Source organism: Molossus molossus, unplaced genomic scaffold, assembly GCF_014108415.1.
Source record: "Molossus molossus isolate mMolMol1 unplaced genomic scaffold, mMolMol1.p scaffold_m16_p_14, whole genome shotgun sequence".
NCBI classification, from domain to species: Eukaryota; Metazoa; Chordata; class Mammalia; order Chiroptera; family Molossidae; genus Molossus; species Molossus molossus.
The window spans coordinates 50,507,803-50,533,367 of record NW_023425349.1 but is presented as its reverse complement, the minus strand read 5'-3'; the positions used below and the strand labels follow the sequence as shown (position 1 = coordinate 50,533,367).

Sequence of the window (25,565 nt, the reverse complement as noted above, 5' to 3'; positions counted from 1 at the left end):
TTCTGGGGAGAGGGTCCAGAGATTTCATCAGATCCTCATAGAGATTCACGGCCCTAGGAAGTTTGAGGGCAACGGACTTATTCTCAGACCAAATGCATGTTTGCTGAGGGGGAAAATAGCCAATTTGGGTTCCAAAAAAATATAAATCTTTCTTCAGCAATTATATACAAAGGATGCTACTTGCTTGTTTCTGATTCACCTAAATATTAAGAAATGAAAAAGGAATTCCTTAATTCTTTATATGTGGCCTCATTACTATTCCTATACCCAAAAGCTTATTCAGAGGTTTTATTAAAAAAAAAAAAAAAAATTTAGCCCTGGCCAGTTTGTTAGAGCTCAGCGGTTAGAGCGTCGGCTCGCGGTCCAGAGAGACCCGGCTTCGGTTCCCGCTAAGGGCACGTACCTTGGTTGCAGTTTGTCCCCGGCCCTGGTTGGGTCGTGTGGGTGGCAACCACTTGATATGTCCCGTTCATGTCGATGTTTCTCTTTCTCTCTCATTTCCTCTCTCTCTCTCACTTCTTCTCTCTCCCTCCCACTCTATCTGAACAAAAATGGAAAGGTGTCCTCGGGTAAGGATAAAAATAAAATAAAATATTTAAAGGCTAGAGGTTTTATCCTCATATTTCATATAATGAGAAAATTTGGAGTTTACAACTACAACTAAACCAAGGAACCAGGTTTCTTCTGGGGCCAGGAATACTGTCACTTTCTTTCAAGACTTGATTCTTTTTAAAAAATTAGTGTTCCAAATAGAAATCCAAAGATTTGAGAATCAACATTTCTTTATCATACTTTAAATCCAGATTTTGATCTAGAAGCATATATACCTGTATTCTAGAACCCATAGTACTATCTGGGTTAGAATTGTGTATGTTCAGATTGTGCTTGGTATAATTGCTTTGTGCAGGAGAAACAGACTCAATGAGATGTCACAATGGTGACTGCTTTTGGACAAATAACAGGGGGTGGGGGTGGGGCAGGGGACAGATAGCAAGTCATGACAACTCTAGTTTGGTACAAGAAAAATTTAAGTTTATAGAGATTTTTTAAATCATAATTTCAACATCTGTCAAAATATAATGAATTCTTTCAATGAAATTCCTTGGGTATTAAAAATTCTGGTTATACCTCAAGGTGATAGAAAAGTCCAAGCCTCTTAAGGAAGCTCTATGCTTGTTTATATACCATATATAACATGTCTCTGTGTGTAAATGCATATATATGTATATAAGAAGCATATGCTATAGCACTCTTTACATGGTTGATTTGCTTTCTATTTTAGTCTGCTGTATCATTTTTATAGCTCTACATATAAGACAAATATCCATGGCATGCTTGCAACTGTTGGCTTTGGGTTGATACCAAACTCCCAGTCAATTCTAAGGTTATTTATGGTTTTGAGACTTCCTTAAAAAGTACTTTGGAACATTTCCATAAAAAAGATACCAGCCCTTGAAAAACTCCAATTAAATTTATGCTGAGCTCAGATTAAATGGCAAAACTCTAGGTATGAAAATATCCACCAGATATTCATATATACAATGGTCACGTGATGCGGTGTGGAAACTTGGCAGTGACATCGCGGAGGTGTGCCGACGGCGCGGGGGAGGCATGCAGACGATGGAGGCCACACAGCAGCAGCACACACGACACGGACGGTGAGAACACACCCATGTCCCATATGGCAATTTCAGGTGAGTTCTGCCCACTCTATGTTTTGTTAGTTCACTATTATATATTCAGTGAGCGAATTCATTGATGTCAGGTGAGATACAAAATAAATTAAAAAATATAAAAGTATCTAGTTACATTCATCCTGAGCTTGCTCGACTAGCCGTGAATGCCCACTGCATATACTAGGCCACTTGACATCTGTTTTTAACACAAATTCTTCTTTCATTTCACGTGCAATACAAAAAGGCATTTCTTTTCCCTTATTTTCTTCAAAAAAAAAAAAAAAAGATAAACAATTGTGGCACCAGAAGTGAAGATAGAAGAGACAGGTGAACTGTGACTGTTACCTTGTTTTGTCTGTATACTGATCAATTACGGAAGTGTTGGCATGAGAAGGATGTTAGGTAGAACTGCTTGCTGCCGGCTTATACTGAATAAAAAGGGTGCTCTTCATCAGTCACCAGTGATGGAGCCAATGTGAAAAGAAAACAGAATGGAAGTTTAGAATGTCTCATTTGTATGCTGGCTACTTTTTTATTTTATTTTATTTTGCAATTTAGCCCTGCATCCTAAAACTCCTGTCAACGGTCAGACACGGAAAGACGCCTCCTGGCACGGAGGATGTGTGACACGCTTCATTCCCAGAGCGCGAGGCTTTCTGAAGTGACTAGTGATACACATTCATCTCCACCTTTCTTCTCCCTCTCTTTCCCCTCCCTACCCATCAAGTGTGAGCGTGACATATCCCCTGTGTTTGGCACTGGGCCAGGTCAAATGCTTTTTTTGATCTGTGGCCCAGAAGTCACTTTTGAGTTAACACCTCCTAAGGCATTGCTTGTTTTGCTCAGCTAAGAATAACGCAGGTATGTTTCAAGGGAGGGGAAGGGGAGAAGGTTGGGACTGGGTTCTTGAGCCTCCTGCAATGCTTATTAGGAAGGTTTAGTTGTGCTTGTTTTCAAAGCTGTGGAAAGCGGATGTTCTGGACAGTCTCCGCATGGACAGGCTGTCCCCTTGGCCCTCCGGCTTGGAGGACTTACTCCTCTGGAAGGGATTTCGCAGGCTTGCTGTGTTCCGCTGCCTGTCGAGCTTGTCACTGATGGAGAAGCTCTTCCTGGTGTGTGCATATGGCGCGCTTGGCTCCTCTGCCGAGTAGCTGTTGGCGCGCTCTATCTTGGGAACCGTGATGTTGTTGGACAGGGTTCTGTCTGAGTTATCGCCCTCCTGTGTGGGTATTGCCAGGGCGGCCCTCCGGCCTTTGGCCTCATTCTCCTCTGTGTCAGAGCTGGGGTGACTCAGTTCTGCTTCTCGCTCAGGATGGCAGCAAGAGGAGTCCTCCACTTTGCCTCCAAGACCACCAGGAAAGGTGGCTCTGTCAGCAATCGCTTGTGGGGCGTTGACGCACCTTGTGTCAATACAGTCAGTAATACTTGTGTATTCTGCTGTTTTCACGGGCACCCCAAAGTTGGCGTAATAGCTCCTCGAAGGAGAAAACATAAAGCTATGGGACTTCACGATGGGGGTCTCTTCTAGGAGGAAGGGCGTGGTGGGTAGGTAGCGGCTACTTTTGGAACGCTCGATGGTGTGGTACATCGGAGGGTCGGTGTCCCAGGGGTTTTGGCACTCTGGGAGGTGGGTGTAGTCTGAAGAAAAAGATTTAGTGTCCATGGAGGTGATGTCCTCAAAATCAATGCTCCGGCTAGGAGGTCTGTCTGTGGGTGCGAGAGTTGCATAGGCACTACTTGAAGGAGCTGTGGAAAGTCCTTGAGCCAAAAAGCTTGGTTCGCCCAGCCCAAGGATGTTCATGGAATTGTCCAGAGGGTCTATATCACAGTGCAGCTCATCCATGGCAGAGACATAGATGTCTATACATGATGATGGTCTTCTGGAATCAGGAACAATGGCCAAGGTGTTTGCAGGGGCTGCAGGAGCTTTGGATTCCTTTGCTACAGAGTGGGAACTAGTAGCCCGGTGTAGGCTCAGGGACCTTTCTTTAAAAAGACTTTCCAACTTTTCTATACCACCTTTGTCTTTCACATTGACCGAATAGAAAGAATGGCTTCGCATACGGGGCATTAGGGTTGGAGAAGTTGGGGACATGGTCTCCTCACCTGCAGGGTCTATACTCTCTTGGAGCTTGAAGGTGTTCCCCTCCTGGCTGTTGAAGCTGCTCTGGCGGACGATGTAGGCTGCGTCTGTGCAGTCCGAGGAGGTCCGAGAGCGGATTTTGTTGGACTCAGCCCGCTCTAGGCCTGTCAGACGTTCCAGGGCTGTGGCCATGCGCCCGATGAGGTCCTCGAGCTGCGCCAGCCGGATGTCCACGGTCTGGAGTGAAGCCTTCATGCAGTGCTCTCTCTCATTGACTTCCTCCAGGCGCATGGACATGTTCTCCACCCTGTGAGAAGCAGAGAGAATGAGAGTCACTAGGGGCCAGGTTCCTCTGCTGGGGGCTCAGAGTGTATGGACAGGGAGGTCAAAGCTGTGCCTGGACCTTGGTAATCAATGTCCTACCAGAGGGGACCAAAAGGTTACAGGTTGTGAGGACGGTGGAGGGAGGAAAGAAGGCAGTGCTGCCCTCAGAGACTCATAGAATTCAAATCTTTTTGACCTGGAAGAGGCTTTAGAGATGATCTAATCCTGTGATTTTTAATGGCTAATCCCCTTTTCCCTTAATGGAATTTAATGCTCGAACCTGATAAGTTTAACAAAGTTGAACAGTTCTTATCAGAATGGAGTCCCACCCTTGTACCACTCCTATGGTTTCACCATGTCTTGGGACAGGGTTTAATGACCTAAGTAGGTATTAGGGTGTTGGCTTATCAGAGTCACTAACCCGATGAAAATGTTGCATTTTGATAACTACCCAGAATTTTGCTAGAATTTTAAATGTAGCTATTCTTATTGCAGTGTATATGAACTGAAATTATTTTTATTTTGCATTTATATAATAATCTTTTTTGTTGTTGTTATTCACAATAATCTTTTTGTGTGTTTCTCTTGCTAAGGAAATCTATCAGAAAACTTTCTAAGAGAAAGGTCAGAGATTTTACTGCCTATGTTTTCTTCTAAGAGTTTTCTTTTATAATTTCAACTCTTACATTTATGTCTTTAATCCATTTTTAAAAGTTTATCTTTATTGTTGAAAGTATTACAGTTGTCCCCACTTTATTCCTCCATTGATCTCCCCCCGCTTCCCTCCCAGGCCTTCACCTCACTATGTTCTTATAAAGAATTTAGTGCCTCCACAGGAATTAATATTGTCCTGTTACTGAGGCACCTGGAGTTGATCTACCCTAATCCAATCCTGTCAGTGATCAAAGAAAAACAAACCCTGAGAAATTTAACTGAGATTACAGAAAGTAATTTGTGGTAATCTCTGGAATATCTATCAATATGTAAATTATCCTACTCCTTCCTCTCCGTCTCTCTGGGTAGCTGATCACAGATGCCTTATCTGACAGTTACTTCTGGTGTCTTGATTCTCCCCACTGGAAACTCTTAAGGGCACGATCTGTCTCACATTCCTGTTTCCATTCCCTTGTTGCCAATCCAATACCTACCTGCCAGGTGTCAACACAGGTTCACTGAGTCAATCACTGTTATGAACTTAATTTCAGTTGTCTAATAAACTACCTGAACATTTATTTACCAAGACAGAAGCCACATATTTAAAATAAAATTGTGCCAAATTTTTTAATTGCCGCAATTAATTTAGGAAAGACAAACCAAAGCCAAGGCATGGTTTGAGCTCAAAGGTTCATTTTTAAATGCCCAAAGGCAAAAGCTTTTGAAGAATCTGAACGAGATCCATTCTCAACTTTTCTAGAGAGCATCAAGATACTTTCCCAGCGCTCCCAATACGTACGGTAAGTTGCTTGGCTGCCTGCAGGTACAGAATCTGTCGTGCAAAGAACGGCGGGAATTAGAGTTGGGTCCCCCAGCTGTTGTGCTAGTGTTGGTGGTGTGTTAATAACAGTAATACCTCTATCAGGGAGGAATACCCATTTCAACACCAGGGTCCAGGCACACTCAGCCACCCTGGCCAGGTGTATTCTCAAAAGACTTATAAATTGAGCAATTCTGTGCCTGGCAAACCCCAGGCTATTCACCCAGCCAACACAGCTATTTCAGAAGGAAAATACAACTTTTCCTTGTTTCATTCTATTTTGTTGTATAAACATAGCCCGAGAAACAAATTACTTAAAATAATAAGTTTGTGTGTCTTATAGACTTATACTTCACTGTTTCATCATCTAGCTGATGGAGTTTGATTTTTGCAAGTACTGCAATTTCTTATTTTGCAATGCAACAAGCTTTGGGTAAGTGGATAAAATACTTCTTCATTAAAGGGAGAAGAAGGGCAGAGAAAGCATTTCTGTAGAATGAGACTTTTCGTTTCGGATACTCTAGATACTGGGTCCCCCTAGCCTTTTAGTGCTGGCAGAATAACAAAAGGCAGGCTAGTTTTCTTTCCTTTCTCCTTCTGTATCCTGGAGCCCAGTGTATACAGGGTTAATTCGGAAAGAGATAAAGATGCTCTTTTAGCATAATTGCATGTGATCATTGGTCTGAGCACTGTGAACTATCTCTCTGAACTGTGGGGACCCTGCTCCCCATGTCTCACCTACACGTCAGGGAAACTAGCAGGTGAGAGACAGAGCCAAGGCACCATGAGGAGGCAACAGAGGAGTTGGGACCTGGTTGTGGGCAGTAAATGGGACACAGAGATGAAGGAGCCCAAGAAGATGGGAGGAAGACAGGAGGTGCAAAGAGGAAGCGGCTCCTCTGGGAAAACAGGAGGTGCCCAGTGGGAGCCCCAAGAATGAAGAAGTGTGGCCTCAGGGAATGGAAGGAAGTAGGGGAGGGAAGCCTGTTAGAACAGGGTCAAGAAACAACTGTTCTTCACAAAACTCTCCTAATGGCTCTGAGGCTCTGGATGAAAAGTACTGTTTATCCATTTTCTACCAGAATTCTGGATGTGATTAACAACCTAACTGATTAATCATTTACGTCATAGGTGCAACTGATAGGAGTTTAATATAGGAGTTATAAAAAAATAAATACTCCCAGAGTCAAATTTATATATATTTATTCTATAACTAAGGTGTGTTCCTTAATTTAAAAAAAATTCCAGAAAACTTAAGTATAAATGGGCATGCATCACAGATATAAATAGGTCTGAGGGCCTTGGCTGGTTTGGCTCAGAGGTTGGAGCGTTGGCCCGCAGACCAAAGAGTTGTGGGTTTGATTCTGGTCAAGGGCACGTACCTCAGTTTTGGTTCGGTCCCCGGCCCTGGTCGGGGTCGTGCGGGAGGCAACCAGTAGATGTATCTCTCTCACACTGATGTTTCTTTCTCTCTCTCCCTTCTACTCTGTCTTAAGACAAATAGAAAAAATATCCTTGGGTGAGAATTTAAAAAAACAAATGGGTCTGAGGAACAAACCAAGAGTTTTGGGTCATGATTGTTAGTCATTAGGAGTTGACTCTGATCAAACCACTCAGGAGATAAAATGGAGATAAGAATGATAAAAATTTATGGATCAATAGGGAGCCACAAGGAGACAGATACTAGAAGTGACTAAGTAACAACAACAACAACAACAACAACAACAAAAGACTATGGAATGGAAGACGTTCTTTCCCCTTTCACATCTCCAGAACTTGTGTGGCTCAGGTAAGAATTACTCGGGAGGCGATCACATACGGACACAACACGGTTTTGGAAAGATGTGAGGTGACTCCTGCTCCTGGGAGCCCAAAATAGTGGCAGCCAGGAGCCCATCAGAGGGGCTCAATAGGTTAGTGAAAAACCCTGCTAAGAAGATGACTAGCCTTTCTAGCCAACGTGAAGAGGAAAAGGACGTTTAAAAGAAGATTCTGGTGGCACAGAAAATTTTAGCTTCAATATGCAATTTCTTAACTTAATGATTGTTATTTTTCAGAAACTCATTCCTTTCAGATATCCTCAAAATGTGTTTAAGGGAAATATGATTAAAGGAAAAAAGGATTGGCAGGCCATGACTATTGGACATTTCAAATATTCCTGGAGTACTAGCAGTAGCGGGGGTGTGGGATGAAAGGTGAAACGATCCTGTATCATGTGAACACAATCACCGGGGCTCTTGTGGGGAGGAATGAGTTTAAATCAAAGCCAATGATGCAGAACAGCTAAAAGTAATTCTTGCTTATTCATAGACTGATACCTAACTGATGAATTATTTAAGTCCTTTAGGGTCATCTATGCTTCTCTTTGAACCAATTATCCTTTTCATGAACTCTAGGAAGAAAAAGAGGGAGCCTAGTCAGTGTGGCTCAGTGGTTGAGCGTCGACCCATGCACCAAGAGGTCGCAGGTTCAATTCCTGGTCAGGACACATGCCCAGGTTGTGGGCACAATCCCCAGTAGGGGGCATGCAGGAGGTAGCCAATCGATGTTCTCTCTCATCGATGTTTCTCCCTTCCCCTCTCTCTCAAATCAATAAAGAAAAAAATATTTAGCCCTGGCAAGTTTGGCTCAGCAGTTAGAGCGTCGGCCTGCAGTCCAGAGAGACCTGGGTTCAGTTCCCGCTAAGGGCACCTACCTCGGTGGCAGTTTGTCCCCGGCCCTGGTTGGGTCGTGCGGGTGGCAACCACTCGATGTGTCCCTTTCATGTCGATGTTTCGCTCTCTCTTTCTCTGCCTTTCTCTCCCTCCCGCTCTATCTGAACAAAAAATGGAAAAATGTCCTCAGGTGAGGATTAAAAAAAATATTTAAAAAAAAAAGAAAAAGGAAGAAAAGTTGAAATTCAACTCAATCAATGGAGATACCAAAGACCAGCAGTGGAAAAAGATATGGCAGGAGGTTGGTGAAGCTTATCTTTTTTTGGGTTATACTGCTTTTTGATTATTTATGAATTCCATACCTCCTAAGTTATTCCTGTCTGTCTTTGTTTTGAAAAATTATAAGTTAAATATACTGTTAATAGTCATGTGTCTATCACTTCTTTGGATCTAGATGAAGTGAAAAAAAGATACTAAGCCCATTGGCTTGGGAATGATAAGTTTAGATTAAAAGATGACACTGGGAATAATGTATATCCCAGTTTGCTTAAGTTGTTGCTGCCAAGAAGAAAATTAAGTCGTAACTTCTGGAACCTGACCAGTGGGGATGATCTGGATGCCTATGGGCGGGGCAGATCGAGTAGGCAGGTGACGCAGGCAAGGCCTAGGGAATAGAGGCCGGGACTCCGTGGCAGCAGAGAGCACAACCCGTACAAAGGCGTTCAGAATGGACTTTAATAATCACTGCAAGTCCAACTCAATAGCCCTCTGTGGGCAGATGCTGCCCGCAAGTCACCAGTTTGTGAATTCTGCCTTCAATGAGTTGAAGGAACCAGTAAAGAACTTCCAGCCGTAATCACCAGAAAATGTAGGTAACTCTTAATAACTTAAAAAGAAATGCCAGGAGGCTGCAGACAGGAAAATGTTTTCTGATACTCAACATTCCTGGATTCTAGAAATTATAGGAGTTTGACATAGATTCTAGGCTGCATAAAGAATGGCTTAGTTGTAGGTAATTAAGTAGATGGTATCGTTTGAGTACTTTAAAAAAATAGGGTTTATTGACAGAAGACTACATGGGCTCACTAATAATCTTGTCTCTTTTCTAGAGAGTCCATCAGTAATGCCACATTTTTGCCCTGGCCGGTTTGGCTCAGCAGTTAGAGCATTGGCCCGCGGACCAGAGTAATGCCACATTTTTGTGTGTTGTTGCAGAGATATTAATATTTGTATACATATATAAATGCTTTTTGTTACATAAATGAGAATTTATGATAAAAAAATAATCTCATCTCTTTTCTGATAATGTAGACTAATAGAGTGTCACGACATACAATATTTGAGGTAAAGTACATTGTGATTTTTAGCAGGGAGGTTGACACATGGGGCGGACTAGAGGGATGTGAGTACTGGCTGGCTGATTAACCAGACAAGGGATGGTCAACAGTGGGCTGATGCCATCTGAACAGGATTTTTTGGCATTGTGCAATGCCTTGGTACTGTCTCGGTTCACCTACTCTGTGCTGGCGAGCATTTTGGGGAATTATGCTGAAGGCATAGTAGGCGGGCTTATTAAGTCAACAATGATACAGAATGAATAGGATGAAAAATTAATATACTGGATGATGAAATCAGATCCAGAGTCCTCAAAGTGCTGAAATAATGAGTCAAAAGGGAAAAAAAGTATAAAAAATTCATAGCAATGAATGTTAAGTCCCAATTTTAGGTTAAAAACAAACATCTCACAAGAACAGATTTGAGGATATTTGAATCAGCTCATGTGAAAGAGCCCTCATTTGAATGAAGTGTAGGCTCACTCTGGACCAAAGATATGACCTGGCTGCAATGATCGCAATGCAAAATAAAATATGTAGATCATATACTAATAACTGCTTCTCGTTGGAGGCATACCATCTCATATGTCACCTCAATAACGTTTTATACTGTACAGTTTCGTGTTGATATTCCACAGGTTCATAGGTTCAGAGGAGTAACTAACTTGCTCAAGGTCACATAGCTAGATACTAGAAATATTAAAATCTTTCCATTGTACTGTGTTCTTTCTCTTATAACATGGAAAGACCCACCTGTCCTAATGTACTCTATGAATACTAGCCCAGCACCTAGTAGTAAAGGAAAGAAATAGTAAGGGAATGAATACAGGAATTAAATCTAGGCTCTAACTACAAAACAGAATTACGTTTCATTTAGGTTGTGACCAAGTTAGAAGGTCAGGTATGCCTAGGACAGCGGGAGAGTGGGCCTGCCCAATGCCCTGGATTTCTGGGCATTGCCCACCCTGGTCCTCCTCCTGGAGAGCGAGACTCTGTACCTACACAGAGAGGAACAGCGTCTGGGGGGAGGAGTCTTCTGAGAGTGTTTGCAGGTGTGGGGTGAGAGGATCAAGTGGAGGTGCTATAGTTCCTTTCAGTTTCCATCCAAAAGGAATCAGTGATATGGCCACAATATGTCCATGCCCTGGTGTCCGCACCTCTCATGCTGGTGCCCCCGAGAGGAAAAGGCGTCTTTGTGTCTCAACACTTCCTCCCCCTGCCTTTCTTTCCTCCCAGTCTCTGGCTTTCTGAATTCAAAAAGCATTTCAAAGGTCCCTGGACATAGGCTTTGGGAAGATATCTGAGCAATGGGCCCTGTGTCTACATGGCACAATTTTCTGGGAACCATATGGTTATATGTCCATTAATAAGTAGCGTTTTCAAGGCCTCAGAACGAGAAAGATCTTTAGATTTACAGCTCCTTTCTTAGTTTGCCAGAAAAGTGCTTCACATCATATCACTGTGAAATGTTCTATTTTGCAATGACAGATGTGTACTAAATCTATTCAGGGCTTTAAACTTTGTTAATATCAGCTGAGCATCTAAGGGTACAGTCACTCAATGGCATATGCATACACACCTACTTCCGTAGACCGCACTCTTTGAAGAAATAAGGGGCCAGGGACAGAAAAATGCCATTTGTGTAATTTCTACAGAGCCACTAGAAAAAGTATGAAGTGGGTAAGCAGACGAAATGTCATTTCATGACCACCAGAGGTGACTGATTCAAATCTTAGAAGCCTGAATTATAGAGATTAAAATCATCAATGTATTATACCTTTCCCCACTACTTATAATTTGCTTCTGACCTGTTTATATCGCAAATGTTTACAATTTAAAGTTACACCAAATGCTTTGTAACACTCAGGATGTTCTTTAGGACAGTGGTTCCCAAATGCTGGGCCAGCCCGGAACAAAGTTCTTACCAGTCTACAGCACAATGAAGAAAGTAAGACAATGTAAGTTCCTTTGCAGAAAGCTAGACTCAGTGAGTTAAAAGGGTCCTTTTCTCTTTATTTTGAGATTTTTCTTAGAGCCCTGCTAGTCCACAAAACTATTTGGTCAATGAGATCTAAAAATATATGACCAGTGGGTAGAAAAATCTGCTTTTATTTTTTTGGTTTTACCTTGCTGTAGAAGAAGAAAAAATAAAATAATTCCAGCAAAAACCTCCAAAAACCTCAACCATTATTCTAACTAATTCACAAGTCTCGTGCTGTTGTTTATTTAGAAGGTACTGAGCACCCACATAAGCCAGGCACTAGGACTATCTATACCTTTGGAGAAGACGTTCAGTGATTGACATCAAACGCAAACCTGGTGGAGAGCCTTGAGTTGGGTTGGGTTTGTCTTGGTTTGTGTCTGGGTCAGAACTCTCCAGTTTCTGGTCTGAGCCTGTGCTGAAGGCAACAATCTGGAGTGTCCAGGAAGGCGGTTGCTACTGTCTGCTGGACAAGTCTAGGATTTGTACGTCTGGGATTTTGATCTGTGAACCCTTCAGACAACATTCTGTTCTCTCATAAGCTTCACAGTTTCTTGGACAATAAAAATAAACACAAGGGGTCCCTGATTGTTTCTGTGAGCGCACAAACAAAAGCCATTGATAAAGCCATGGCATAAAGCATCCCAGAAGACATGGAACAAGGGCACACACCTTTCTGAAGTCACCCGTATCCTCTCATCATTGGACGAGTTGAATCGATCATCCTTTTCCCTGAAATATTCCTCTATGCACTGCTCTTCAAAATCATGTACTTTCTTGAGCTCATCATCAGTTATGAACAGTTCTGTGGGAAAGAAATGAGATGTGAGGCAGGGAAGTAAAAGCCATGGGGTCTGATCTGTGGGCCTAATGACATGCCTCATCTGAACCAAGGTTAGGAGGAGTATCTCAGACTAAATCCAAATCTGTCCTCTTGTGTCACCGTCCCCTTTCTGTGCATTAGATTCACGATGGGTCTCCAAAGTTCACCTGAATGTATCTGTTTTACTGCAGGGACTGCTTACGGTCATTCACGTTGTAAGGCCAAACATGTAGCTACATCAAGAAAAGGGAAGCTACACAGCGAATGGAGGTTTCTTTAAAACTCAGTTTCCAGGCGGGCAGACAGACATTGTTCACTGGCCTTACTGAAAGCCCTTTTGCAACCTCATCTCCCCTTTCTCCCTTCCTACTACTGAGGCTGGAAAGCCAAACACACACAAGTCTAGCCTCCCTGCAAGGGAGCAGCCGTGATCAGACCTAGTTTGGCTCAAGAGACAAAAGAAGTGTGCTGTAGGGAGGGCTGGTGCATCAGGCGGAGATTTTGCTTTCCTGATAAACGATAGTGATCTGGTTGGGTCTTTATCCCTTTTCCCCCTATTGTGTGTGTGTGTGTGTGTACCTTGAACACAAATGTGATGACTGAAAGTCAAAGCAGCTACTTTGCTACCATGAGGCAAGACAGTGCATTAATGAATAGTTGAGCCTAAAAGTGGGACTCCGGGTCTTTGACTGCAGTGAGTCACTCCTGTGCTGGGGTTAGCAACCTAGTCACCTTGTGAGAAAAAGAAAACCTTACTTATTTGTGCTATTGTTAGTCTGCTTTTCTGTTAATTGCAGGTACACTAATTCATAACTGATAAAGGCACAGGAAATGGCCCCGTGTAAATGTGAACCTCCCCCTCCTCTGCCCGTTTGCTATTTGTCTAAATTGATGTTTCAGGTGGATACTGAACTTAGAAATCTTAGCCCCTTCCGACTCTCCAATTTTAATGCCAAGAAAGAGTTGGCATTGCTGTGTTATGGAAGTTGTTAAAAAGCTTTTGCCTTAGATTAAATGGCTTTGGCTGCAAACTTTAGACCCACTAGTGATCACCTGGAGGTAATTCCCGGGCCTTCATGCTAGAGGCTCTGGCTCGCTAAGTAGATTTCGTGTAGGCGGTGTACTTGAGAAACCACTGTAGCTTGCTTGTACAGGGCTGGATGCCCAGTGGTTCTGAAATGTGGGTGGTACCCAAGGGATATTTAGCAGTCTGTAGGAGCTATTGGTTTTTAATGTGTGGCGGCCGGATGTGCTAAATCCCCTCCATGTGTGGGACAATCCTATACAATGAAGTATTGTTCTGCCCCAATGCTGATGGGACTTCCTTTTGGAAACACTGGACTAGAAGGTGGGTGGTGGAGGGCCTTCTGTTTAGCCCTTTGCATAATGGAAAGCAGGTTTGGTGTCTTCATGAAGTCACATAAGCACAACCCCTAAGGCTTGGAATGTGTTCACCTGAAAAATGATAGGTCCAGAAATGATGGAGGAAATCAAACATAGTCACCTGCCACTCAATTCAGCTCATGTAACGGTGCTTAAGTTATATATAATGCAGCATTGGGAGCATATAAACGTGGTTGATATATTTTGTGGTGGGACCTCTGGAAAGTAAGAAACTTAGAACCTACGAGCTACTAAAACAGTCCTGCTGGAGGCTGGTTTTATCTCACTAAGAAATGTGAGGCTGTCCTGGCCAGTGTGGCTCCGTTGAGTAAAGTACCATCCTGTACATCAAAAGGTCATGGGTTCGCTTCTCATTCAGGGCACATCACTAGGTTGTGGGTTTGATCCCCAACTGGGGCACATAGGAGAGGCAACCGATTGATGTTTCTTCCTCTCATGTCTTTCTGTCTCTGTCTCTGTCTCTCTCTCTTTCCCCTCTTCCCCTGGCTCTAAAATCAATAAACATGTGCTCAGGTGAGGATTAAAAAAAAAAGGAAGAGGTGAGGCTAAGAATGCTTGACTTCAGGCTCTACTGGGTCTCTGGCAAGCATGCCCCCTTCCCCTCCCAGTCTTCAGAGCCCACGGTCCTGCATGACTGCCCACGGGGAGTGGTAGGGATATCTGATTGGCAGCTGCGGGGGGCTGTCACTCAAAGCTTACTCAGGCCATAGTCCCTTTCATCTGGGTCACTCTCATGCTTCCTCCATCGGCAACACAGGTGCTGGAATATCATGGTCATGTGGCTGAAGATGATCAGAGGCGGGGGCAGAACTGGCCTTTCATGGAAAGTCATGATGAGCTGATATCTCTGAAACTTCCACACTTGGTTGGATATTGACTTTACCTCGAAAAATGTATTGCTGAAACAGAGACCAGAGAGAATCATGTGAGAGGCTCCACTGCTTTCCGAAGCATCACACCCTCCAGCTCCCCCACTTCATCCTAAGGGCTCTGAAGAAGGACCCACTTACTTAAAGACAGCGATGAGGAGGTTGACCAGCAGGATGTTCGCCACTAAAAGGTAGCAGGCCATAATGGCTGGCACGATCCAGGCTCCTGTCTTGCAGGGAGGCAGCTGAATTATTTTACCATCCTCTCGGGTCTCATTCTGTCCACAGGGAGCTGCAGGAAGCAACAGGCAAAAAATGAGAAATGATGGCTATTTGAATTAAAAAAAAAAAAAAAAAAGATGGATGGAATGAGAGATTTTTTTTTTCTTTCTTTCTTTTTTTTTTTACATGGAAGAAAAATACAGCCATCTCAAAACAAACAGAAAAAAAGAATTCCCCCCTAAAAAAGCCAAAATGGAAAAATGAAAGCTTCATGAATATCCCAAGGGGCTGCTGTTGCTCTAAGGAAGGACTTGGTTCCTGCTGTCTCCCAAGTTATCACTCAACTTGAAGGAGGTGGGTAGAGCCCCTAGCTTGCTCATGCTGTCCCTTGACCCCTAACTTTCTTTTTTTTTAAAAAAATTTTTTTTCCTTTATTGATTTTAGAGAGAGAGGAAGGGAGAGGGAGAGAGATATAGAAACATTGATGAGAGAGAACATCGATTGGTCACCTCCTGCATGCCCCCACTGGGGATCGGGCCCACAACCTGGGCATGTGCCCTGACCAGGAATCGAACCAGGAACCTCATGGTGCATAGGTCGATGCTCAACCACTGAGCCGCACCGGCCAGACCCTTGACCCCTGACTTTCACCAAGGGGCCCTTGGTGTCCTTAGGAAGCCTGGCGAGGCTTTCATGGGGAGCAGTGGGAGGGGTGGTCCCATTGTCCCAACAAGTTACTTTCAGAACGTGCTGTGAGGCCAGAAGCCCACAGCTAAAGGGCAACAACTTGGAGGGGCTACTGACTGGGATTTAACATGAGGGCAGCTGTTAATTGCTGCAAGAAACAACCCAGAGCTCTGAGTTAACGACTTGCTGTCTCTCTGTGAGGAAGGATCAAAACCAGGCAGTGCCTGGGGAAGTCCTTCGAGGGCTTGTCTGTTGCTGCTCCTGACAAATGGCATTTCTGGGGGAGAGCAATGAGGGGTGATGGGCCAGGACCCCAGCGCCCGAAGCCACCCACTTTCTTCCAGTAACATTTCCATTCCAAAAACGTGCTTTTTGGGGCCCAGGAAACAAAAGCCAGCTGCACTGAAAAAAGCGGGCAAATGGGAGAAAAATAGATCTGGAGGTGGGCTGAGGAGGAAGGTGCTGTGTGGGCCTGGGTGAGCGTGAGTCAGGCGCTAATGAGGCCTGCTTGGTGTCCGGGGACTCCAGGGGAAAGGGATCCTTGACGACATCACTGCTGCCCGGGCAGCCGGCCGGGAGGGAGGTGAGGCCTAGGTGGCCAGAGAGGGGTGAGGTCACCCTGCTGCTCCAGCTGTCCCTCTCCCTTACTTAGTTTTAGAACAGGGTCCTTCTGTAGCTATCTATAAAAGGGGGGTGGGACATGAAGAAGGCTCAGCAGTTGACATAGGCGCTTTTGAAGATCTGCCAGGAAGGTTTGCAAAGTTGACCCAGAATCTTCTTAACAGGAGTCCCCGGCAAGGGGAGTCCGTACTCTTCTTGAAAGTTAGTGTTGCTAAGCTGTGCATTTTTCTGTCGTTCCTGCCCCTGGCTGCACTGAGGACCACCCGGCGAGCTTTAAAAAATGCCAGTGCCTCTCTGAGGGTGGCCCGGGCGTCAGTATTTCTTTTAAAGGGTTCCAGGTCATTCTCAAGCGTCACGAAGGTAAGTTCTCTGAGCTAAAATTAGGCTGGAAACGTGACGTGATTTCTGACATGCCCTCGAGCCCAGAATGCATCTTCTCAGGCCGTGAGGGTTTGGGGGACAGAGAAAGAGGGACAAAGCGCTTCCTTCGGCTCTGCCTGCGAGACGGCTGGGTCTCGGAATCGGATGTTTTCCAAGGGCTGGCATCTTATTTTTGGTAGTTGTGGCACTAACCACCCAAGACAGCTGCCCTTTGGAAGGAAAACCTGGTGATGGAGGAAGTCCAAACTCTGAGGGTGGCTGGCCCAGTGCCGTCTCTGGCCACTTCCCACCTCTCCCTAGGAGCCCAAACCTGACCACGATTCTTGCAGTTCCTAGAAATGTCACGCTGTCTCCTACTGCCTGATTTTTGAGCTTTGCTGCTTTCAGGTCCAGAGGGGCCCCCGGCACCTTGCCCCCCCTCCCATGCTTCACCCCAGGGATGCCGTTCAAGCTTCTGTGCTCTCTGGGCTCTCTGGAGCCCACCCAGCGCTCTTTCTTCCCCTGGGTCTGGGGTAGGTATTGATGGACATGTTCTGCTTGACCCAACTCTGCTCCTGAGCCCGTTTCCAAGTAGGCCTCAGCATTTGGACTTCTGTGTTTGTCTCTGTGTCGTTTAGTTTTAGCAAAAATCCGCTAAGTCATTTTAGCCAGAATCCTCAGTATCTGAGCACCGTTGACATCACCCCGGCCCGCCTGCGGCAAGAGCCCTGTTGGGTCTGTGTGGCCAGACTCCCTCGTGGCGCCGATGTTTCCTCTCAGGACTTTTCCATCCCCTGCCCCCGCCCTGCTCCTGGCTGTAATTTCCCAGTGTCCTTTGCGGTGTTCAGACGGAGTCCCATCTCTCTCCCCTGCTACAAAGCCCATGGCAGTGGTCCTACCACCTTGAATAAAGTCTTCCTTACCATCTCCGACAAGTGTCACAAATACTGTTCTCTTTGACAAATAATGTTTCTTTAGTACCTCTGTCTTCCTTCTACTCCCAGAGCCCCCTCTGCTTACCCCTTTGGGAGGCTTCTCACACCGTGTCACTGTTACCAGTGTCATCTGTGTCCCACACGAGATCCCCAGCAGGATCACCGCTCCTCCTGGATTCCCATGACCTGGCTCAGTGCACACACACGGGACACCCACACGTATCCACACATGACCACTGATCGTCGGATGAACAAAGGAGATCACTGGACACGTTTGGTTGTTGAGCCCTGACGGACGTTTCCCGCAGCTCCACAGCCCACTCGTGGCGGACAGACCAGCTCTGAGTTTGTTGGCTCCTCAGGTCCTCTCCAGAAACCCCACCCTCTGCTTGGCAAGAGGCCTCCTATTCAACCAGACTTCGGGGTCTCTGTTGCTCACGTGGCCACGGCCTCAGGAATCACTTGTTTTGCTTTTCTCTCTCAGGGCAGTTGCCCCACTCACACCCCTTCCTCCCGGCTGACCCCCGGGGGGTCCACTCCGGTGCTGCCCTCTCCTCCGGCTCCTGCTCCCATCTCTGAGGAAATGGTGAAAAGCAGCAGAAAGAACTGCTTGGGGTAAGTTACAAAGTACACAGTTTAGACAGATGTGGTCCCTGATCTCCATTTCTCAGTGACACTGAGATGTCTCTTCACACTCTGCGAGAACATAAACTGCGAGGGCCAGAGTGCATCCTTCTTGCTCTTTTGACCCCATATTTATAAAACGTGCAGATACTTCCTCCACGAAGGCCCTTCTTCTAGCCTAGAGAGAACCCAGGGGGAACAGGAGGTGCTTGCTGGTTCCACAGCCCCTGCACCCTCCCAGGGGCCTTCAGGTGGTGCCACGGACGTATCTCTAGATCTCTGCTTGGCTCCTCTGCCCCATTCCCCACACGCCCCTAATCGTTAAACAATTGGACCCACTTAATACCTTCACAAAAGATTTACTTTGATGTCGCAACTCCCTGCCAGTCCTGTGGGTATTAATTTATTTCAGCTTCTGCCATACTTTTTATTTACCCCGTCTTTACAGAAGTGGTATCACTTTAGGGGTTAGAAATATGCATTATAATCAGGCAGACCCCGGTCGAAACCCTGACTCCACCACTTTCAAATGATGTGATGAGAGCCTACTCCACGAACTTCAGCTTCCTCTGCTGTGGAATGGGGCTGTCAAGGTCATTGAATGGGGTAATGCGTGGACAGCACTCAGCTCTGCAGCAGGCTCCTAGCACTCCATTAACATCAGCTGGTGCCACCCTTAGTATGGCTGCTTTTGTAATGAATAGACTTTAAGGTCCTCACAGTAGGGACTGTGTCTGATTTCTCTTTGTTTTGCAATCACTATGCATAGCATTTATTCTACAAACATTTAGTGAGTGGTTATAATGTGCTGAGTAAGGGGACACTGGGGATCCAAGAGACAGTCCCTGTGGTTTAAGCACCTCACAGTTTAGTAGGGGCACAGAACAGAACAGGGCACTGTGGCGTGGTGTGAGCTCTGAAGAAACACTGCAGAGTGTCCGCAGTCCCTCTGGCCTGGTCGCGCCGAGCAGTCTGATAGTCAGGACCAGCCTAGAGGACCATCATCTAGATTCTACAGCAACAAGTGCAGCATAAATGAATTAGATGATCCTTGTGACAGTGATAATGATAATAAAAATGAGTCATTAAGAAACAGCCTTCATTTGGTAATATCAGCAAAGAGGCAGCGAACATTATATGAAGCAGTTAGTGCAAAGCACTGTTCTATAATGCCTCCTAATGATGTCCTTGTTCTGGGTGTTTACCTGCGTTACCAAGTGCTCTGTCTCAGACTCACAGATGTCTACTCCTGACGGGTGAGTTAGAGCCCCGACAAGCAGCGGATTTCACGGTGGGGGATAGGTTATCTGGATTGTCATGAGGCACGAACCAGCGTCTGGGGTTCGTGTTCCCAGGGAAATGCTCCATGGCACACGCACCTAAGGTGACACACAGGTGGGTGTTCAGGGGCAGGCGGGCCGGTGGGCTGGTGGCTGCCACTGTGGCTCCTCCTTCCCTGCTTTGCAGCCTGACACTTGAGTGGCTGTTCTCCTGACCCTCTTGCAAGAAGTAAACAAATAGTCACTATCGCCTTTGTACCAAGTGGCATGCTGTCACCTTGGTAACGATGCAGGGTGCCTCTAGTGGATGTTTGCTGGTTTTCCTGCCCAACATGCATTTCCCCTTCTCTGGCACGAGCACCCTGGTTTTCCTTTATGGAACCACCCCTGCCCCACTCTCTCAGTGGATGGAGTCTGGGTGAAAGGAACTCCGATTCCTTATCTAGGAGATTCATCAGTGTGCTTTATCCCGATTGAAGGAATTGGTTCAGAAAAGGACACGTGACCCTCGTCTGAGCCCTCACAGCCAATGAGCATCCACCTTGGGGATTTTGCTGGAACTAATTAGTATAAAACGGGGCTCTTTTTCTAACGCCATGTAATGCTGTCCATTGGAGAGGGCCTGCCTGGAGTGACTGTATCCCAGAGAAGAGAAACTGGTTCCTGATCCAGCCATGCCTCAGACTAGCCCTCTTCAGTTATACAAACCATAAAATTCCTTTTTTTCTTAAGTCAATTTAATTTGGGTTACTACGAGTTCTGGCTAATCCAATCACTCTCACCTCCAACTGCTGTCCACAGGTCAGTAATAAAAGACATTGCTATTCTGGGCACTCCACTCCTGAGAGGCTGCATTTGGAGACTTGGAGGAAGCATGACAGGATTGGAAGGGGCACCCGAGCATGGGGAACCTGGTCTGAGACCAAGGTTGAGCCACAGTGGGAGGGTGTCAGGAGCCAGAGGCACAGTTGCTCTCCTTCTTCCCCCATCCCTGCCCCCCCCAAACACATAAAGGAACTTAAGGGTCTACACTGATCCATACTCAGTTGTCCAACTGGGGCTTCTGACTCAGCAACTAATAACACAGATTTCACCTGTAATCGAACAAGTAGGGTAAATGCAGTCGGGAAACTTTGGCCAAGCACCTGGACATGGCCAGCTGCTCCCAAAGTGAAGAAAACTGGGTTCTCAAAGCTGATTGAAGGTGGGTTAGCTCAGGGGAGTCACAGGGCACAGGTGCAGGGACAGAGTGGAAGGCTACATCTAAATAGTTGTAACCAAGTTAGAAGGGATCAGATGTTTGGAGAGTCAGATTCGCTGTGGTTTATCTGTGTGGACACATAGACACATCTGGGGCAGGCATTTGGAGGCACCATTTCTGCTAACTAGGCATTAATAGGTAGAAAAGAAACAGGTGACTGGGCTCTAAAACAATGATAGGCTGCACAGTCATGATTTGACTATAGTGTGTGAATGACATTAGAAAGCCCTCCCTTTTCTTTACATGTTCTGGGCTGTTGGTTTTTTAAATAAGTAAACTTTTATCATAACTAAAACAAGGGTCAACAGCATCCCTCACTAGAATAAAAGCTCCATGGGGATAGGAGTTATTGTCTGTTTTATTCAATAAGTAAAACAACAACTTATTGTTGAACAGCTCCTGGCACATAGTAGGTGCTCAATAAATATGTGCCTAACAAATACATACAGTACATTTGACCTGCTTTGTCAGGCATTTCTGCAAGGGTTACACTTGGTCAATTTCACTGGGTCAGTGACTGTTTTTCCTATTTAAGATCTCAAGTGTCACCATGACTGTGAACCTAAGATGGTCCCTGTAGGAGCAGATATTTATTTGTTTGTTTGTCTTTGCAATGGCCAAGTTTTACAACTAAAGGAACATGCCCTGTCTTTGCAAAGGCAATAGCAAATCTCCCTTCTGAACGGTGCTGTGTAAATCTCCAGGCACACCAGCCATAACACCCCATCCTGTACTTGTGCAGACATTGTTAATCAATCACGACACGCTTTTCTTCCGAGCCAAGTTTGACCTTGGAATCCTTTTGAAGACAAAATCTCTTAAAGCACAGCCAGTCAACTGAAGTTGACACAAGAGATGGAAACTTTCTCTCAGTTCCTTAAAAAATGAGAATATGAGGTCTGGGATAAAGATAATTTCTGTACCTGTTTTCAGGATCCTCCTCATGCCCGTGTAGCTTGGCCAATACCCAACCTTCCCAGTTGCCCAGGAACCAGAAAACTGGGTCCAATTAGACATCGTGCTTTACTCAGAACTCGAGGGTATTTGGGACCCCTCCTTCATGCATCCTGGACCCCTGGACACTCCCACTGCTCATTTAAAAGACAGCTTTTACAGTGGGTATTTTCCAGAAAATCCTCATCCTAGTTCTTTCCCTGGGATCCTCAGACATGGCACAGTAGAGGTTTGGAAATAAGCATCCAGGGAAGGCACAGCCTGTGCCAGCTTCTGTGCTGGGCATTTTACACTGGTCACTGTGTTTAAGCTTTCCAGTCACTCTGTAAGAAATGCATTATCTTTGCTTCACAGCTGAGGAAACACACACCAAGGGGTGACGTGCCTTCCCCAAGACCACACAGCCAATATGGGATAATGTGAGAACCATTGACTCATTCATTAAAAGAATACTGAGTTCTTGCTATGTGTTAGTGGGAATTGGCACTGGAGATGCAGTTATGAGCGATACAGAAATAAATCCTATCCTTCCTCTCACTTCAAAGCTTGTATGTATTCTGCTCTGTCTCATGTGGCCTTTCCAATGTAATAACACATAATAATAGCGACTGCCTATGCATGCTTAAATGTAAGGCCCTGTGCTATGAGCTTTACTTATATCACATTATTATTATTTTAAAATGTGCTTTTATTGATTTTTTGAGAGAGAGAGAGAGAGAGAGAGAGAGAGAGAGAGAGAGAGAGAGAGAAACATCAATTGGCTGCCTCCTGCACACCCCCCACTGGGGATGGAGCCTGCAACCCTGGCATGTGCCCTGACCAGGAATTGAACCGGGACCTCTCAGTCTATGGGATGACGCTCAATCCACCCAGCCACCCTGGCCGGACTCTATCACTTTATTTAAATCTTCACAATTATTATACCCATTTTACAGATGAGGAACTGAGGCCCAGAAAGCTTTAGCATCTCTGTCAGTATCTCACAGACAGTAAGAAGAGAGTCAGGAGGTCCACTCAAGCCTGCTCTACCACAGTCCATTTCCTCTTGCCTCTGAAGAAAGAGCCAACATGGGGTTGAGAGGAATCTCTCAATTACAAACAAATGAGAGAGATAAGTTAATAGACACCTGAATTTTTCATTTCCATCCACAAGAATAATGGCCTGAACAGTTTAGATGAGGTAACAAATGTATGGAACATTAACATGCAGAGCGGAGAGAAAGAAATTCAGTTCATTTAATAGGTATCAGGTGTAGGCACCCATGTCCCAAAGATGAAAACATTTGCCCTTTTGATATCATCTATAATATAAGTGGAGAAGAAACATTTATTTATTTAATTCACACACCATATTGTTCCGAAAAAGCACAAGAAATTAAAAATAAAATATCAATGTTTGATACAATCAGCATCATTTAAAAAATATAATGAAGGATATTTCTCAAAGATTGTCCCTTCCTCTCCGGTTGGAAGAAATGTCTCAAAAGCTTATTCCAAGTCACTGGCAATGGAATAAACAGCTTAGTTTAGTGTATGACCACCTTTATCCTATTTTTTTCTAAATAAAGAATTTTCAACTAAAAATCCATCTTGAGAAGATAAGGAGACAAAGAGGATTTTTCTACCTCCTTTTTAACACCATCCAGTTTGCCATGGAGGATTTAGAATGCCATTAGCACAGCTCCTGTGACGGACTCCCAGGGTGAATTAGATTTAGATAGCTCTGCTTTTTTGGCCTTTTTCCAGACACAATGGTTTTCTTGGCGAGAAAACTGGAGATGTGTCCCTTTGTATGGCTACATCTTTCTAGAAGGTTCTTGATTTAAGAGTCTTAGATAGTGGTAGATCCAGGCAGACATTTTCTTTCTGTTTATTTAATAGACCAGCACCAATGTCCTCTAGTAATGAAGGACAGGAAGAGCAGAGGTAATTGAAAAGGTAAGCTCCAACTTGGTAGAGGCAAAAGCACCATCCTTTGACTTCTTTTTGTAGTTCATTTTCCCCTCTTCTCCTAATGCAGCTGCGGGCTGAGATGCAAATCAGTAGTGACATGGCACAAAGGCAGGCGTCAGAAAGGAGCAGGGGGAGGCCTCCGTTCCTTCATCTGTGAGTATAAGGACTGTTGGAATACATTGGACTATTGCTATTCCCTACAGTGTGGTGCACACACAACTCGGGAGGTCCAAGATAAGTTTAGGACACAGGAACAGGGCATTGGATAACACCAAATGGGATAGTGGAAATGACCTTTTTAAGCCCATTTCCATCTTTCTGACTCCACCAAAGAGAATGTGTCAGTTTGAGGGTAACATTTCTTTAACACTTCCTTCACCTCTGCCAAATTCCCTTTGTAGTAAAAACTGGGCAGGCTGAAGGCTCAGGCATCCGGCCAACATTTCGTTAACAATGTGGTATTTTCATTGTTTATTCTATGATTATCTGCTATTTACATCCAATCACACTGCCTTTTCAACTTATGAACGTCTTATACATTTTTAAAAATAAATTCATTTAGATTTAAAAAAAGGAGCCAATTTAACTAAAAATATTAAAGAGTAGAAAAGATGTTACAAAACAATAAGTGGTAAATGTCACTAATGATTGGGAAATGCTGACTTAGATGAGGACTAAGCCTCATCCAGTCCTGATATTCTATTACTCTATGATTCCATGAGGAGAAGAAAAAGACCAGAATAACCCAAGACTGGGTTATCTGTCCCTGGAGCTAATTGCAAGTTACTTGTAGAAGAAGCTTATTCTTCCCACTCATGGCAGAGGAGTAATCAAAGAACTTAGCCTACTGTGTGATAGGGAACCCAGCCACCACAGGGCAGACAGGGGATAATGACAGAGCCTATAACTCTTCAGGGCTTCTGGTCTACTTCCTACTTGCACACGCATTCAGCTTTGAGCTATTTAGAAAACATAACTACATTGAATAACCCTTATTTTTTAATCTGGTGAATTAGAAAGCAGGATGTCACAAGTCTAGGTATGTTGTATGTGAGTTATAGGGGAGAAGGGAAGAAAATTCACTTCCCTGTGTTATCTTGGTCCTGTGTTATTGCCGTTCAATATATCTAGCTTTACCTAGACCATGCAGGGGTGGGGAACCTTTTTTTTCTACCAAGGGCCATTTGGATATTTATAACACCATTCTCAGACCATACAAAATTATCAACTTAAAAATTAGCCTGCTATATTTGGTCAGGTTGATTTGGTGAGGCGTGTGATATTAGCTGGTATTGATTTTGTGGGCCTTATACGGCCCACAGGCCAGACATTTCCCACCCCTGATAGAGACAAAATCGTCATTTGTTGGCCATCTTTTGAGAGGGCTTCAAAATTCCAAGCTTGGTAGTTTATATGTGAGTTCCTTTGGGCAATGGGATATTAGCACATGTGACTAATACAGAAACACAAAAAAACTCTAGAATGTTTCTGTTCCCACTCTTCTACTTCAGCCACCACCACGAGGAACTTGCCTGAGCTAGCCGGCTGGAGGATGAAGTACATGAGCCTCTGCTCCCAGCCACTTGTTTTCTGAGCTGAGGTGATCTGGATTAGCCAACAGTCAGCTGATTCCCTCGCATGTGATCAAGCATGATTGAGCCCAACCAAAGCCAGAAGAACCATCTAGCCAACCCATAGGCTCCTGAGCGCAATAAAAGTTTGCAGCTTTAAACCATGGCCATTTGGGGTAGTTTGTCGCACAGCATTATCAATAGGTAATGTCAATGAATATCTGATATACATGCTCCACTTTCCTTGTCTTGTTCACAGCAAGGCATCCCCAGGTCTTTCAGGAAAACCCTTTCCTAATTTCTTCACCATCCCTCCTCAGTTCAGGCCAGGTTCCAGCGAGCAGGCTCTATCATTACCCAAGGAGGTGTGAGTTCATTGACTGACTAAAGACTAATTCGACTCTGTCTTTAGAAATTGAACTGAGGTGCAGACTTTAGGTGAGGGTAGGTACTTAATTGAAAGATCATATAGAGT

The 25,565-nt window shown here is 44.7% G+C and overlaps 1 protein-coding gene across 7 annotated transcripts in view; it reads right to left on the bottom strand.

The window, feature by feature from the left end:
• Window positions 1-568: 568 nt before the first annotated feature.
• The window catches only part of TRPM3 (transient receptor potential cation channel subfamily M member 3), a 497,295-nt gene continuing 472,298 nt past the window's right edge, over window positions 569-25,565 (bottom strand). For 4 of the 7 annotated variants that reach the window (XM_036262128.1, XM_036262129.1, XM_036262130.1 and 1 more), the window contains 4 exons: window positions 14,764-14,914; window positions 14,453-14,652; window positions 12,199-12,331; window positions 569-4,066 (listed from right to left, as the gene is read on the bottom strand). In XM_036262128.1, coding sequence (XP_036118021.1) covers window positions 2,614-4,066; window positions 12,199-12,331; window positions 14,453-14,652; window positions 14,764-14,914 — 1,937 coding nt within the window. In that variant the 3' untranslated portion in view covers window positions 569-2,613. The remainder of the gene's footprint in view (window positions 4,067-12,198; window positions 12,332-14,452; window positions 14,653-14,763; window positions 14,915-25,565) is intronic. The other 3 variants (XM_036262132.1, XM_036262134.1, XM_036262133.1) reach the window with 2 other exon arrangements.